We start from the raw sequence: 12,862 nt of genomic DNA, 5'->3' as shown, positions 1-12,862 counted from the left end.
CTGGATTGAGGCAGGTCAGTGCTGCTGATAGTGTTAGATCTTACAGCAGTGTTCGATGTGGTCGACTGTGATGTCTTGATCCACCACCTCGCTGACGTAGGATTCTGTGGGACAGTCTTGAAGTGGCTGATCTCATTTCTCCAAGGTCAGGGACAGAGGATGGCACTGGGAAGGAGGTGTCAACTAGACACTAATAAATGGAATGCCTCAGGGGGCAATCCTCTCCCCAGTGCTGCTTAATATCTATATGTGCCCCCTCACCCAGCTGGTTTGGAGCTTTGGGCTTGGGTGTCACCAATATGCCGCTGACACCCACCTGTATCTGCTGACGTGCGGCCGCCAGACTGAAAAACCTGGCTGAGGGTTTGGAGGCCGTAGTGGGATGGTTGAAGCAAAGCTGGTTGACGCTGAATCCAACTAAAATGGAGGTTCTGTGGCTGGGGGGGCGTGTGACTTGGGATTGGGGAGCCAATTCCCAGCCCTTGATAGGGTGCCTTTGACACTGGCACTTACCATCAAGAGTCTGGGGTTGATCCGGGACCCCCCTTTATCTATGAAGGCCCAGATCACCAATGTTGTCTGGCAGTCATTTTTCCAACTGTACCAGGTCAGACAGCTGTCTTGCCCTGACCTTGCCACAGTAATCCATGCAACGGTCACCTCCAGGCTGGATTACTGTAGTTCACTTTACATAGGGTTACCCTTGAAACTGACCCAGAAGCTCCAACAACTGGTACAAAATGTGGCAGCATGGGTCCTTACAGGGACCCCATGGAGGGCACACCTACATCCAGTGCTGCACAAACTGCATTGGTTGCCAGTGGCACACCGGATCAGATTCAAGGTTTTGGTGCTAACCTTTAAAGCCCTAAACAGTCAGGGGCCTTCATATCTTCAGGACTACCTCTCCCGATATGTCCCCCAAAGGGCATTAAGATCAGAGGATAAGAACCTTCTGCTGGTTTCCCGGCCCAAAAGATATCTGGCTGGCCTCGACCAGGGTCAGGACCTTTTCCGTGCTGGCCCCAGCTGGTGGAACTCTCTTCCAAGTGACATCCATGCCCTGTCTGATCTATTAAAGTTTCGCAGGGCATGTAAGGCAGAGAAGTTCTACCAGGCCTTTGGTTGAAGCCAGAGACCGTTCTTTATATCTGCCTGGCACCCTCCTCACCCTGACTGAACACTAGCATTGCTGTCTTGTTTTTAAAACGTTTAAATGTTTTTGAATGTTTTAAATATTGTGGTTTTAAGGTTTTAACTGATTTTACATTGTAACAAACCAAATTGGTGTGAACTGCCCTGAGCCCTACGGAAGCGGGGGGCGGGGGGAATCTAAATAGGGTGGGTAATACACTTAAAGTAAGAAAATTTAAATCTTCGATTGCTTGTGTTTGCCCAGCTCATGGAGAAAAGATGATTACGTTTCAGGCTGCCCCTGGTGTTAATAGAAGAGGAAGATAATTTTGCTTCTCAGTGAGTTATCTACCAGTATAAGATCTGGAATGTTGAATTTCTGAAGCAAAAACTAGTGATTAAAAGAGATTTTTGGTGGAACAGACCAGCACAGTTAAGATGGAATACCGGAAGATAAATCTGCCCAAGGGAAATACCCATTTTTTAATATGTCTTCCAAACTAACGGTTGCTGTTCAAATTCTTGCTTTCCTAGTCTTTTAAAGTACATTAATACAATTGGGAGTTTACATCCCCTCTCATATTTTTGGCCATTGAAACCCTTGGAAAATACTGTGGTGATGTCTTTAAAGGATCATTGGGGGGGGGGGAACAACCTCTGCTGCTGACGAATTTACTTGTGACTGAAACGCAGACTGAAAAATAAATGGTGGATTTTCCCCCCTTTTAGTGGCAGTCGTTTAGTAATGAAAGTGGATGCCCTCCTTTCTTCATTGCCGAAAACAGACGTCCGCCAAGATGTTGAATTTCTCAAAGAGCAACTCAGGTTAAAAGACTCTTAAGTAGTTTGTTTTGTTTAAATCATAATGCATTTGTGATTTTATGATACGTTAGTATATCCAAGCGTCATATATTATATAAGATCTTTCAAAACCTCAAGAAGCTGCTCATAGCGCTTGATTTACAACTAAATACATGGTGAATACTAGCCAGGCAATGAGCAATACTCTCCATCTAAAGTGATTTACGGCAGCCTCAAGTGCCCCACTTTGCCCATCAAACATGATGCAACTTCCAACACGGTGTTTTCTTGTATAATCTGAAAAATAAAAAACCCAAAATGTGCTCTCATAAGAAGAAGAAGAGATTGGATTCATACCCCGCCCTTCACTACCCAAGGGAGTCTCAGAGCGGCTTACAAACTCCTTTCCCTCCCCCTTCCCCACAACAGACACCATGTGAGGTACATGGGGCTGAGAGAGCTCCAACAGAAACTGCTCTTTTTCAAGAACAGCTGTGCCAGAACTATGGCTTGCCCAAGGTCATCCAGCAGGTGCAAGTGGAGGAGTGGGGAATCAAACCCGGTTCTCCCAGATTAGAGTCCACACACTTAACCGTGACACCAAACTGGCTCTGAGCTGAAATGCAGTTAAAGTACAGACAGGCTTTAAATACTTTTAGTGGAATACTTAGAATACAGACCTTCGCAGATTTCCTAAGACTTCATCGGCTAAATTCTTCATAATTGAAAATAAATGCTCTTCATTCTCACTTTGTGGTGAAACTACAAATGATGCAATTATGTGTGCTCACCCAGAATATATATTTGTTTTAGGGTTGCGAAATCTGGGTTGGGAAATACCAGGAGATTTTGGGGGCGGAGCCTGAAGAGGGCAGGGTTTGGGGAGGGACTTCAGTGTGGGGTATAATGCCATACAGTCCACCATCCAGAGCAGCCCTTTTCTCCAGGTGAACTGAACTCTGCCGCCTGGAGATCCGTTGTAATCCCAGGAGATCTCCAGGCACCACCTGGAGGTTGGCAGCCCTAGTTTGTATGATGTAACAGTTCCTGTAGATGAGTGGTCTCCAACATGGTGCCCATGGGCACCACAGTGCTCATCAAATGTTTTTACAACGTGGGTGTGGCGGGGGGGGGGCTCTTTCCAGCAGGGCTTCTGATTGGCTACTGGAGATCGGATTAAAACAGTGTTTTGGTGATAGCTGCCACCACAATGTTGGTTTTATTTTCTCTCACACACTTCTTTCTCTGTGTGTTTTTAATTACACTTCTCCTTTATACTTGAGCTTCATCGGTGTGTCTCTTTGGCTCCCCCTTCTATGGCTGCCATTTTGTGGCAGGCCCTGCCTTCTGTGGCAGCCATGTTACGGTTGCACCCACCGCTTTTTGTCAGAATTCCAAAAGGTGCCCATAGGCTGGAAAAGGTTGGAGACCCCTGCTGTAGATGTTGTGCCTTCAAATCTCACATGACCTTTTCCATATCTGATTTCCCCTCTCCCTTTCTGCAGTGTACTGAAGTTAGAGCCACAGCAAAATGAACCTTTCCTGGATGTCGTTGGTATTGTAGATCCATTGACACGAGAAGCACAGAAGTTGGCACACTTACTAATTGTAAGTTTTCACTTGCTTCTTGACTTTGGGTCAGCCACGTCCTCTCTTGGGGTTGATCTGCCTCACAGAGTAGTTCCTTGAGATACTTGAGGGAAGGATAGGCAGCAAATGTGGCACATGGAATATAATAATTTTTAATACCACTGAGGAGAGAATGTATTTCAAATTGATTACCTCATTGGAAAACTACTGTAATGTGTGGGTTTTTCTATTTATGAGGGTTTTCCTCCCAGCCACTTTTTTCAGCCAAGTGATGACGCTTCATGGTGTCTAACCAGGGCTTTTTTTGTAGAAAAAGCCCAGCAGGAACTCATTAGCATAATAGGCCACACCCAACAGCAGAAACACATTAGCATATTAGGCCACACACCCCATGCCTTCCCTTGGCTTGTCTGGTCACCCCGTGGCTGTGGGGAGCTCAGGCGAGCCAAGCCTTGGACAGGCCGGGGAAGGCACGGGGAGGCATTTAATCCTTCCAGGGACCCCCTGGCCTGCTGGCCTCGGAGTCACGGGGGGGGGGGGGTTGTCACTCTCCAGGCCTTCCCTCTGTAGCCTCCCACACAGAGGTTTTGGCTGTAGTGGGTGTGGTCAACTCTGAAGCCAGCCGGAACTCCGTTCCTGTGCGTTCCTGCCCAAAAATAGCCCTGTGTCTAACAAATGTAAAAACTCATAGGTTTCTCCTGAGTACCTCCCCCCCCACAAATCCTGGAGCCAGGACAGGGAAGTTGACCTCAAAGATGGGGGAGAGGACAGGTCTACTGTGCCTTCTAATCTCTATGTGCAACTGCAGATCCTGGTAATGGGGGCAGTTGTTTGCCCTTCCTTCTTTACAGCAAATTTTTCTCAGACACTGTTTATAATCTATCAAAGCCTGGGTCTTCCCCTCTCCCTGGTGTTGCCCTCTGACCTCACTAGCTGACTTGTGATCTCCAAAGGATGTTGTTGCCCACCATTTAAGTGGGAAATCGAGGTCATATGGATAGCTACTCTTCCTGCAGCTGCTAAAAATGACACCTCACCAAAACAAGTAAAAATTCGCCCCTCCCTTCAGCAGCAGGAAGAACTTTTGACCTCCGGAAAGTAAGAGCCTTATCCAACTTCTTCTCCTCATTCCTAGGGGGCTTGAATAGCAAACTACTTCTCCCCAGCAGGGGGAGAGTAGGAGGAAACAGCATTATTTCTTCCCCGCTTAAACTCAAGAGTCTGTGTATGCTCATAAACTGTCAACTTCAAAAAAGGGAGGGGGGGTTAATTGTGTAAATGTTTGTAAGCCACAAAATATAAAGGTTAGGAAGCTGTTTAAAATATATGGCTCAGTCTCTGGGTACTTCATTTAATGCAAAGAATAAAAGAGCTTATCCCCAGAAGAACGTTTGTGTGTCTAGAACTAGAGACGGTCCTCAGAAACCACTTTTTAAAATGTGAGAAATGTTTCTGTCAGGTTCTTGGTCAGGTTGTCAACATGAGGGTGAAGCTGTTCATGAACTGTAGAACCAAGCTGTCAGAAGCACCTTTGAATAGGTAAGTAGGAGGCAAAAATGTGTTTGGTGAAATTTGTGATGTAACACAAGATGTGTCTTGAAGGAGTAGTCTTGCCTGTAGGGCGGTCACTTACCTTGGCCATTCCAAAATCCGGCGGTCAACATTCCTCTCAGTACCCTCAAGTGCCTACTCGTCAAACTCTCCACAGGTTGCAGAGATCGCTCTTCCACTTTTTTTATTTCCCACAAAGACTTGGTCTTCCAGCCTTGTCAGGTGCCCAAGCATCAGCTCCCTGCTGTCTCTTCTCTGAATCCTAAAAAGGTACATGTTATTTGCGTGTGTGTAAAGTGCCATCTCGCCATAGCCGACATATGGCAACCCTGTAGGGTTTTCAAGGCAAGAGACGTTCAGAGGTGGTTTGCCATGGCCTGCCTCTTTGTAGCAACCCCGGACTTCCTTGGAGGTCTCCCATCCAAGTACTAACCAGGATCGACGACACTGCTTAGATTTCGAGAGCTGATGAGATTGGGCTAGCCTGGGCCATCCAGGTCAGGGATACATGGTTCAGAGGTCATTTGGGGGGGATCGCAGTTCCCCCGGGTGAGGTGCAGGGGGGCGGGGCACACGACAAAGCCCCGCCCCTTCTTCCGGCCGCCCCCTTCTTCCAGCCTCATTCTGTTGCAGAAGGAGGAAGAATCAGGAGGGTAAGTTGGCGTCCTCCCCCTCTGCCTGGCCGAGGCCACTCCACGTGGCCTCCGCAAGGACTCCCAGCCCCATCCAGGAGCTTCCCCAAGGTAGCTGTGTTAGTCTGTTGCTGCAAAATAGTCCAAGAGTTCAAATAGCACCTTTAAGACTAACCTTTAAGACTAAGACTAACTGAGTGGTGGGTGTGGCCTTATGACACACTTCCGGTGATGGCAGTGGGTGTGGCCTTATGACACACTTCTGGTGATGTCAGGGGTGTGTGGTCTCATGACACACCTCCGGTGATGTCAGGGTGTGTGGCATATGCTAATGAGTTATGCTAATGAGTTCCCCTAGCTCTTTTTCTATTAAACGACCCCTGACATGGTTTATAATATGTTTAAAAGATGCACAGCAGAAATGCAGGAATTCTCCATCCTTTGGTGTGTAGATGTAACCTTAGTGGTGTATTAATGCCGCAAAATTGTCCTTTAATCAAAGTATGTCCTCACAGTAAGAAAGCTCATAATTAGAAACGCTTATCACAGCTAATAGTATTACCATTTATTTATCATTTTTGCTGTATTTGCTTTTTACTTTGTAACCAACAGCCAGGAAACCTGTTCCTTTTACCAAACTAATTAGATCATTTGTTACAATATTACGAATTTCTGTGGCTTGTATTTTGCTTTCTCTCAGGCATAAAATGGAATTTTGGGCAGGAAATTAATCATTATCTGCTTCATGTTTGTGACAGGGTAGTGGACTTGCCCAAAGAATAGGACACATTTTGCTTGCAAACGCTATATCCTGAAATGCTGTTCTATTTTTAGGGGGGTAGTGGTGATTGCTACATTCACAGCAAGTGTTGACCATGAACAGAATGTTTTGTTGAGGATTGGACTAGTAGTGGTTGCGCATGATTCAGATTTGAGTTAGAACTTTTATGAAGCGTTTCGAAGTTAAAAATAAAGCGACCAAAAGGTCTCCTTCCAGACTTTGTGAATTAAGGACTTACGACTTCACAAATAGTGTTGCTAGAAGCAGGAGCCCGCAAGGAATTTGCAGGGAGGGAGCATCCCATTCCCTCTGCCTTTGTTTTGTCTCCCCCCACGTTTTTTTCCTGGCACACATCCCCTCTTTCATTTCAGATTTTTCTGCAAACCTTGGGGGTCCCCAAGTTTGCAGAAACCTCTGTTTACTATCAGTGTGGGCCTGATCCTTGGATTTAGAGATCTGCTGATTGGCCCATACTTGGCTATTAGGTATAAACAAGGCTTTTCTTTTCTTTCTTTTCTTTTCTTTTCTTTTCTTTTCTTTTCTTTTCTTGAAAAAGAGGTGCTAGAACTCTCAAGAAGGAAATGTTTTCAGTCTGTACACTGAAAACTCATGAACATTTAAACATTCCAAAAAGAATTTGGTTGAAGAGGTTCTAGAACTCCACTCCCACACATTCCCCGAGAAAACAAAGCCCTGGGTATAGATATGCTAATAAACAATGAGTATGTGGAATAGATTTAAAGCAATTAAAGATGAATGTCCCTTTTTTTAGCAATGCAAATAGAAATATGAAGGCCTAGAAAAATGTTTTTAAAAAGGTGTCTCCCCCAGTTACTTTCAAAGACTTACTTTTCCAATGGAAAAACTGGGAATTTTTTTACAACACTGGGGGGGGGGCTTCTAGGGACTCTTTTCCCCTTTGGAATGGTGTAAATGCTTTTCAAGGACTCAGGACAAGTTGTTATACTTTCAAAATATACTGTATGAAGAGTTTTATGTTAGACAATCTGTAGCATTATCAAATGATAATACTGTGTTTGTTTCAGTTTATTAATAGACCACCTTTCAACTAAGAATCCCCAGGGCAGTTTACAGCATAGTAATATATGACACCATTTCTTATTATTCTTCTGTAAAGGGCCTTCCGTAGAGGGCAGGTCTTCAAACCCATCTGGATGGCCTTTAGGTGAAGCAACTGTACTGCAAGCACATACAATATTTTTAAGGATATATTTACTAATTGTTTACATTTGGCACAGTTAATATGCTATGATGTGTGTGATGATAGTAACCCTATAGACTAGTTCATTGTTTCAGTGTGCTAAAGTTTAACTTGATAGATATGTTACTAGACCTATTATGACTTTATAAGATTGTTCTCATACAAGTAATAGACTTTTTTGTTTTCTACAAAATGTCTGTTTTTGGTGTTCTTTTTTAATACCTCTCAGAAAGCAAAAAGTAAGATGCACATGTGATGGTAGCACAGGGTGTAGCTGTTCGCAGTTCTTTCTCTTACTTTTGTATAGAGCGTGTTTGTCATTTTGCTTGTGGAAAAGAAGGGCACTTATAGTTTTACATTTCATAAATATGTCAGCTATTAAGCTAAGCCTGAAATTATGCATTTTATGTTAAAGTAATAAAAGAAATGTAGAGTTGATAGGAAAATGCATATATTTCATTTCCCCCCTCCAAATTCCATTTTTCACCAGGGGGTGTTGTTCCATGGTTTCAAAATTTCCAGAAGTTGTACATCGCTAGATACAAAATTTTGCAGCTGCTTTTTAATCTGTCATTTTTCACTCTTGTCTAACACCTGCCTTCTTGTTTTATTTCTGTTCACAGTTTTTATCGTTTTGTTTTGGAGCCAGAACTCACTTCTGGGACCCATAACGTCTTTCCTCGTGCACCTGGAGCAAACTTCTTGGAAATGCCCGAATCCCCTCTTCTGACTCTAAACATGATCACTCCAGAAAGCTGGATTGTTGAAGCAGTGAACAGTTCTTACGACCTTGATAACATTCACTTAAAAGAGGTAAGTACTAGTTCCTGAACAAAATTGGAGGAATTATGAAGTATAAATCAGCAAATTTGTGAACTTTTAGATACTTTGTTTTTTTTAAATCTTTAACTTTTCTAAAGAGAAATGTTCCAAGGTTTCAAAATGTAAAACTGCCCAAGCACAGTATGTTTAATTATGACATCTAATGTCTATCGTAATATTGCTGAGTCCTTATGAGAAAAAGAATATACTTGAATCCATACTACCCAACAGAGCCAGAAAATAGGTGTTAAAAAATAGCAAATGTTTTTATCCAAAAGTTCCTTTAGAAAATGCCCGTGGTCTTACACAATATACATGCATATGGAAATCTGGGGCTAATTTCCTTTGTCTATCATCATCCCCTCCTCCCCACACAGTATAGACTGTTTTGTGATGCACCATCATCACCATCTTGTTTTAAGAGGTGCTTAAAGGAAAAGGTTCCCTCGCTCGAAAGCCAGTCGAATTCGACTCTAGGGTTGCGGTGCTCATCTCTGTTTCAAAGCCGAAGAGCCAGCGCTATCCGAAGACGTTTCCGTGGTCATGTGGCCGGCATGACTAAACACCAAGGCGCACGGAACGCTGTTACCTTCCCACCGAAGCGGTACCTATTTATCTACTTGCAATTTCTTGCTTTCGAACTGCTAGGTTGGCAGGAACTGGAACTAGAGACGGGAGCTCACTCCGTCATGCGGCAACTCGGGTCTCGAACTGCTGAACTCCTGACCTTCCACAGCCTGCAGTTCAGTGTCTTAACCACTTGAGCCACCGCAGCTCCTTAAGAGGTGCTTACCACACATTATAAGAGCTGCTGATGCTGCTGAAGGATAAAATAGGTGTTACGCTAGTTACAATTCTAGGACCTGTGAAAAATTCACAGGGAGGAGAATTTTCATTCCTCCACTTCCTTTCCCCTTCCTTCCATCCCCTTGTGCTTGTCACCACCTTCTCCTCTTTATTTATTTATTTGCATTTTTACCCTGCCCTCTTCCCCCTAACCTCCCGTCACTTCTGATTCCTCCTCCGCACACTGCTTAGAAGAGAAGCCAGTGTTGGATCAGGCCAGTGGCCCATCCAGTCCAACACTCTGTCACACAGTGGCCAAAAATACCAGGTGCCATCAGGAGGTCCAGCAGTGGGGCCAGGACACTAGAAGCCCTCCCACTGCTGGCCCCCCCAAGCACCAAGAATACAGAGCATCACTTGCCTCAGACTGGGAGTTCCTGTCTATACCTTGTGGCTAATAGCCACTGGTGAACCTCTGCTCCATATGTTTATCTAATCCCCTCTTGAAGCCGTCCATGCTTGTAGCCGCCACCACCTCCTGTGGCAATGAATTCCATGCGTTAATCACTCTTGGGGTGAAGAAGTACTTCCTTTTATGCGCTCTCACCCAACTGCTCAGCAATTTCACTGAGTGCCCGTGAGTTCTTGTGTTGTGAAAAAGGGAGAAAAGTACCTCTTTCTCTACCTGCTCTATCCCATGCATAATCTTGTAAACCTCGATCATGTCACCCCTCAGCCGTCATTTCTCCAAGATAAAGAGACCCAAGTGTCTTAACCTTTCTTCATAGGAAAAGTGTTCCGACCCTTTTGTCATTCTAGTTGCCCTTTTCTGCACTTTCCCCAATGTTATAATATCCTTTTTGAGGTGGGGTGACCAGAACTGTACGCAGTACTCCAAATGAGGACGCACCATCGATTTATACAAGGGCATTATGATACTGGCTGATATGTTTTCAATTCCCTTCCTGATAATCCCCAGCATAGCGTTGGCCTTTTTGTTATTGGAGTCGCACACGGTCTCATTCTCTCCATTGGCCCTCCTGCCCTGGCTTCCTCCCCCTTCTCTCTACCGCTCCTAACTCTTAAAAAAATTCCTAGTTGTATGGGATTCCTAAGCAATTCCATGATGTCATGGGATCCTGATTAGCATTTCTTAAAACCTGTGATATGTGCGTGCACACACACAAACACACACACACTGCTTCTCCATATAACTGCCCCCCCAGTATTGTTTCTGTACCTGATCCCACGACGCAGATTTTTTGATCCTTAGTTTGAGGTCACATTCAGAATTAGACATATGACATAGAAACAACTTATCGCCTCTCCTTGTAGATAGATCCAGGTGGGTAGCTGTGTTGGTCTGAAGCAGAAGAACAAAGTTTGGAGTCCAGTGGCACCTTTAAGACCAACAAAGTTTTATTAAAGGTATGAGCTTTTTGTTTGCATGCACATACATATATAAGGAAGAGGTTGAACAGCAGATTAGCATACAGCATAATGTAGATGTTTTAACAGATGCAAACAGAAATAACAGGTTAAGTTTATACTTATACTTATGCACAACACCGCCTAGTGACCCCGGGCCCTAAGGAGGCCAGGCTTGTTGCCACAAGGGCCAGGTCCTTTTCGGTGGCGGCTCCTATCTGGTGAAATGAGCTCCCGGAGGAGATCAGGGCCCTGTGGGACCTGGTACAGTTCTCTAGGGCCTGTAAGACGGAGCTCTTCCGCCAGGCTTTTGAATAGGAGCCGCCAGCGCTACCACCAACGGATGATCGCAGAGCAGTACCGCCAGGTTGGGCTGATTGGCCACCTGAACATCGTGGCCGATGGCACCCCTCTCATTGACCCCAATTTGATGTACAATAGGGAGTGAGCATATTAGTTGCGATGGATCCTGGGAGTTGTCCACTGTGTTTAAACTGTTTTAATTGTATTTTATTGCACTGCGTGCCTTAATTGTTTTGAACTTGTGGTGTTGTATTACACCTCGGTGTTTTGTAAGCCGCCCTGAGCTCGTGTGCGGGGAGGGCGGGTTATAAATGAAATACAATAAATAAATAAATATAATGTCACCATTGTTTGGGTTTAAATCCATGCTTGAGAGGAGACCGATGGAGCATAACAACAAGGTCTCAGGTAATTATTTTTAGCACTCTACTATTAAGAATGACATATTTACTGATCTGTCTCCAATTTTTACACATTTATTTGCTTCACTGTTCCCCCCCCATAATTAAATCCAAACAACGGTGACCTTATAAACTTAGCTTGTTATTCCTGTTTGCATCTGTTAAAACATCATTATGCTGTATGCTAATTTGCTGTTTAACCTCTGCCTTATATATGTATGGACTGGTAAATTCCATTTCATTGTATCTGAGGAAGCGTGCGTGCACATGAAAGTTCGTACCTTGAATTAAACTTTGTTGGTCTTAAGGTGCCACTGGACTCAAACCTTGTTCTATTGCCTCTGCTTGTGTTACTGAGAACATTGCACTGATGAGCATTTGGGGTTGAGAGACTTGTAAGAATAGAGTAGTGTTCAGGTTCTAACCCTCCAGTATATTTAGAACTAGTAGGCTGGCAAGATCAGGTACTTACCACAACTGTTTAGAGATCCACTAAAGTGAGAGCAGACCCTAGAGTCTCATAGACATCATGGGTAATGTTGGGGTGCGCTGTCACATCGCACTAAGCTCAGCTAGGTCAGAGGCAGTTAAGTTCTGTATTCTTCCTGGGGACCCAAAGACCAGGAGCCAGCCTTGCTTTTGCATTTATTAAAAGCTAATTATCAGCTTTATCCAAAATATGTGGAGGAAGATAAGTCCCAAATAGGAGCTGCTGTAATAGAATCGTGCTGCATTTGCATATATAGCTGCTTACGGAGTGGGGAAGGAAAAGAAGTCTATTGTGATTTGGGTGAAGACTGAGGATCTGATGTAATTACCACACACCAGGGCCTTTGTAGTTAACGCAGAGTGTGATTATTTTCCTTCCTTGTGTTTAAAGGAAGGCCTCAGTTTGGACACTATTGACTACTATTCACCGGCTTTCACGACCACTAAAATTTAGTGCTAATTCCTTTCCCAGATTGGTCTGTCTGCAAAAAGAGTTCTCCTCTGCATGTTGAAAATTCCGAGGAAAGGAAAAGACTCCCACCAACAGTTTGGACAGCTGGCAGTGCTGAAGCGGCAGGGCAATACTTTAATTTTACTCTGGGTGTTACCCTGTGCTCTGAAGGGCAAATTAGACGTGACATGACAGAGCCTAATTGCAATTCTCTTGCGGTTTTTAAAAGCTGTATCAAGACCCCACAGCAGCCTAGTAGCCCAGACTAGTCCAAGCTCATCAGAGCTTGGAAGCGAAGCAGAGTCAGACATGTTTAGTTCTGAGATGGGAGACTACCAAGGAAGGCTGAATTTGCTATGCAGAAGCAGGCAGTGGCAAACCACCTCTGCTCATCCCTTGAAAATCCCAGGGTCCTGGAGTTGCTATGCATTGGTTGCAACTTGATGGAGCACTATTATTGGTAGTGGTAGT

General features: G+C 44.4%; 1 protein-coding gene across 1 annotated transcript in view; it reads left to right on the top strand.

Annotated features, from left to right (window-relative positions):
• UGGT2 (UDP-glucose glycoprotein glucosyltransferase 2) overlaps positions 1 to 12,862 on the top strand; it is a 140,968-nt gene that overhangs the window by 97,140 nt on the left and 30,966 nt on the right. The window contains exons 23-26 of the mRNA XM_015417131.1: positions 1,864 to 1,959; positions 3,441 to 3,543; positions 4,985 to 5,064; positions 8,335 to 8,524. Of these exons, the coding sequence (XP_015272617.1) occupies positions 1,864 to 1,959; positions 3,441 to 3,543; positions 4,985 to 5,064; positions 8,335 to 8,524 (469 nt within the window). The remainder of the gene's footprint in view (positions 1 to 1,863; positions 1,960 to 3,440; positions 3,544 to 4,984; positions 5,065 to 8,334; positions 8,525 to 12,862) is intronic.

Source organism: Gekko japonicus, unplaced genomic scaffold (genome assembly GCF_001447785.1).
Source record: "Gekko japonicus isolate JY-2015 unplaced genomic scaffold, Gekko_japonicus_V1.1 scaffold927, whole genome shotgun sequence".
Taxonomy (NCBI): domain Eukaryota; kingdom Metazoa; phylum Chordata; class Lepidosauria; order Squamata; family Gekkonidae; genus Gekko; species Gekko japonicus.
This window is presented reverse-complemented; position numbering and strand designations above follow the sequence as displayed.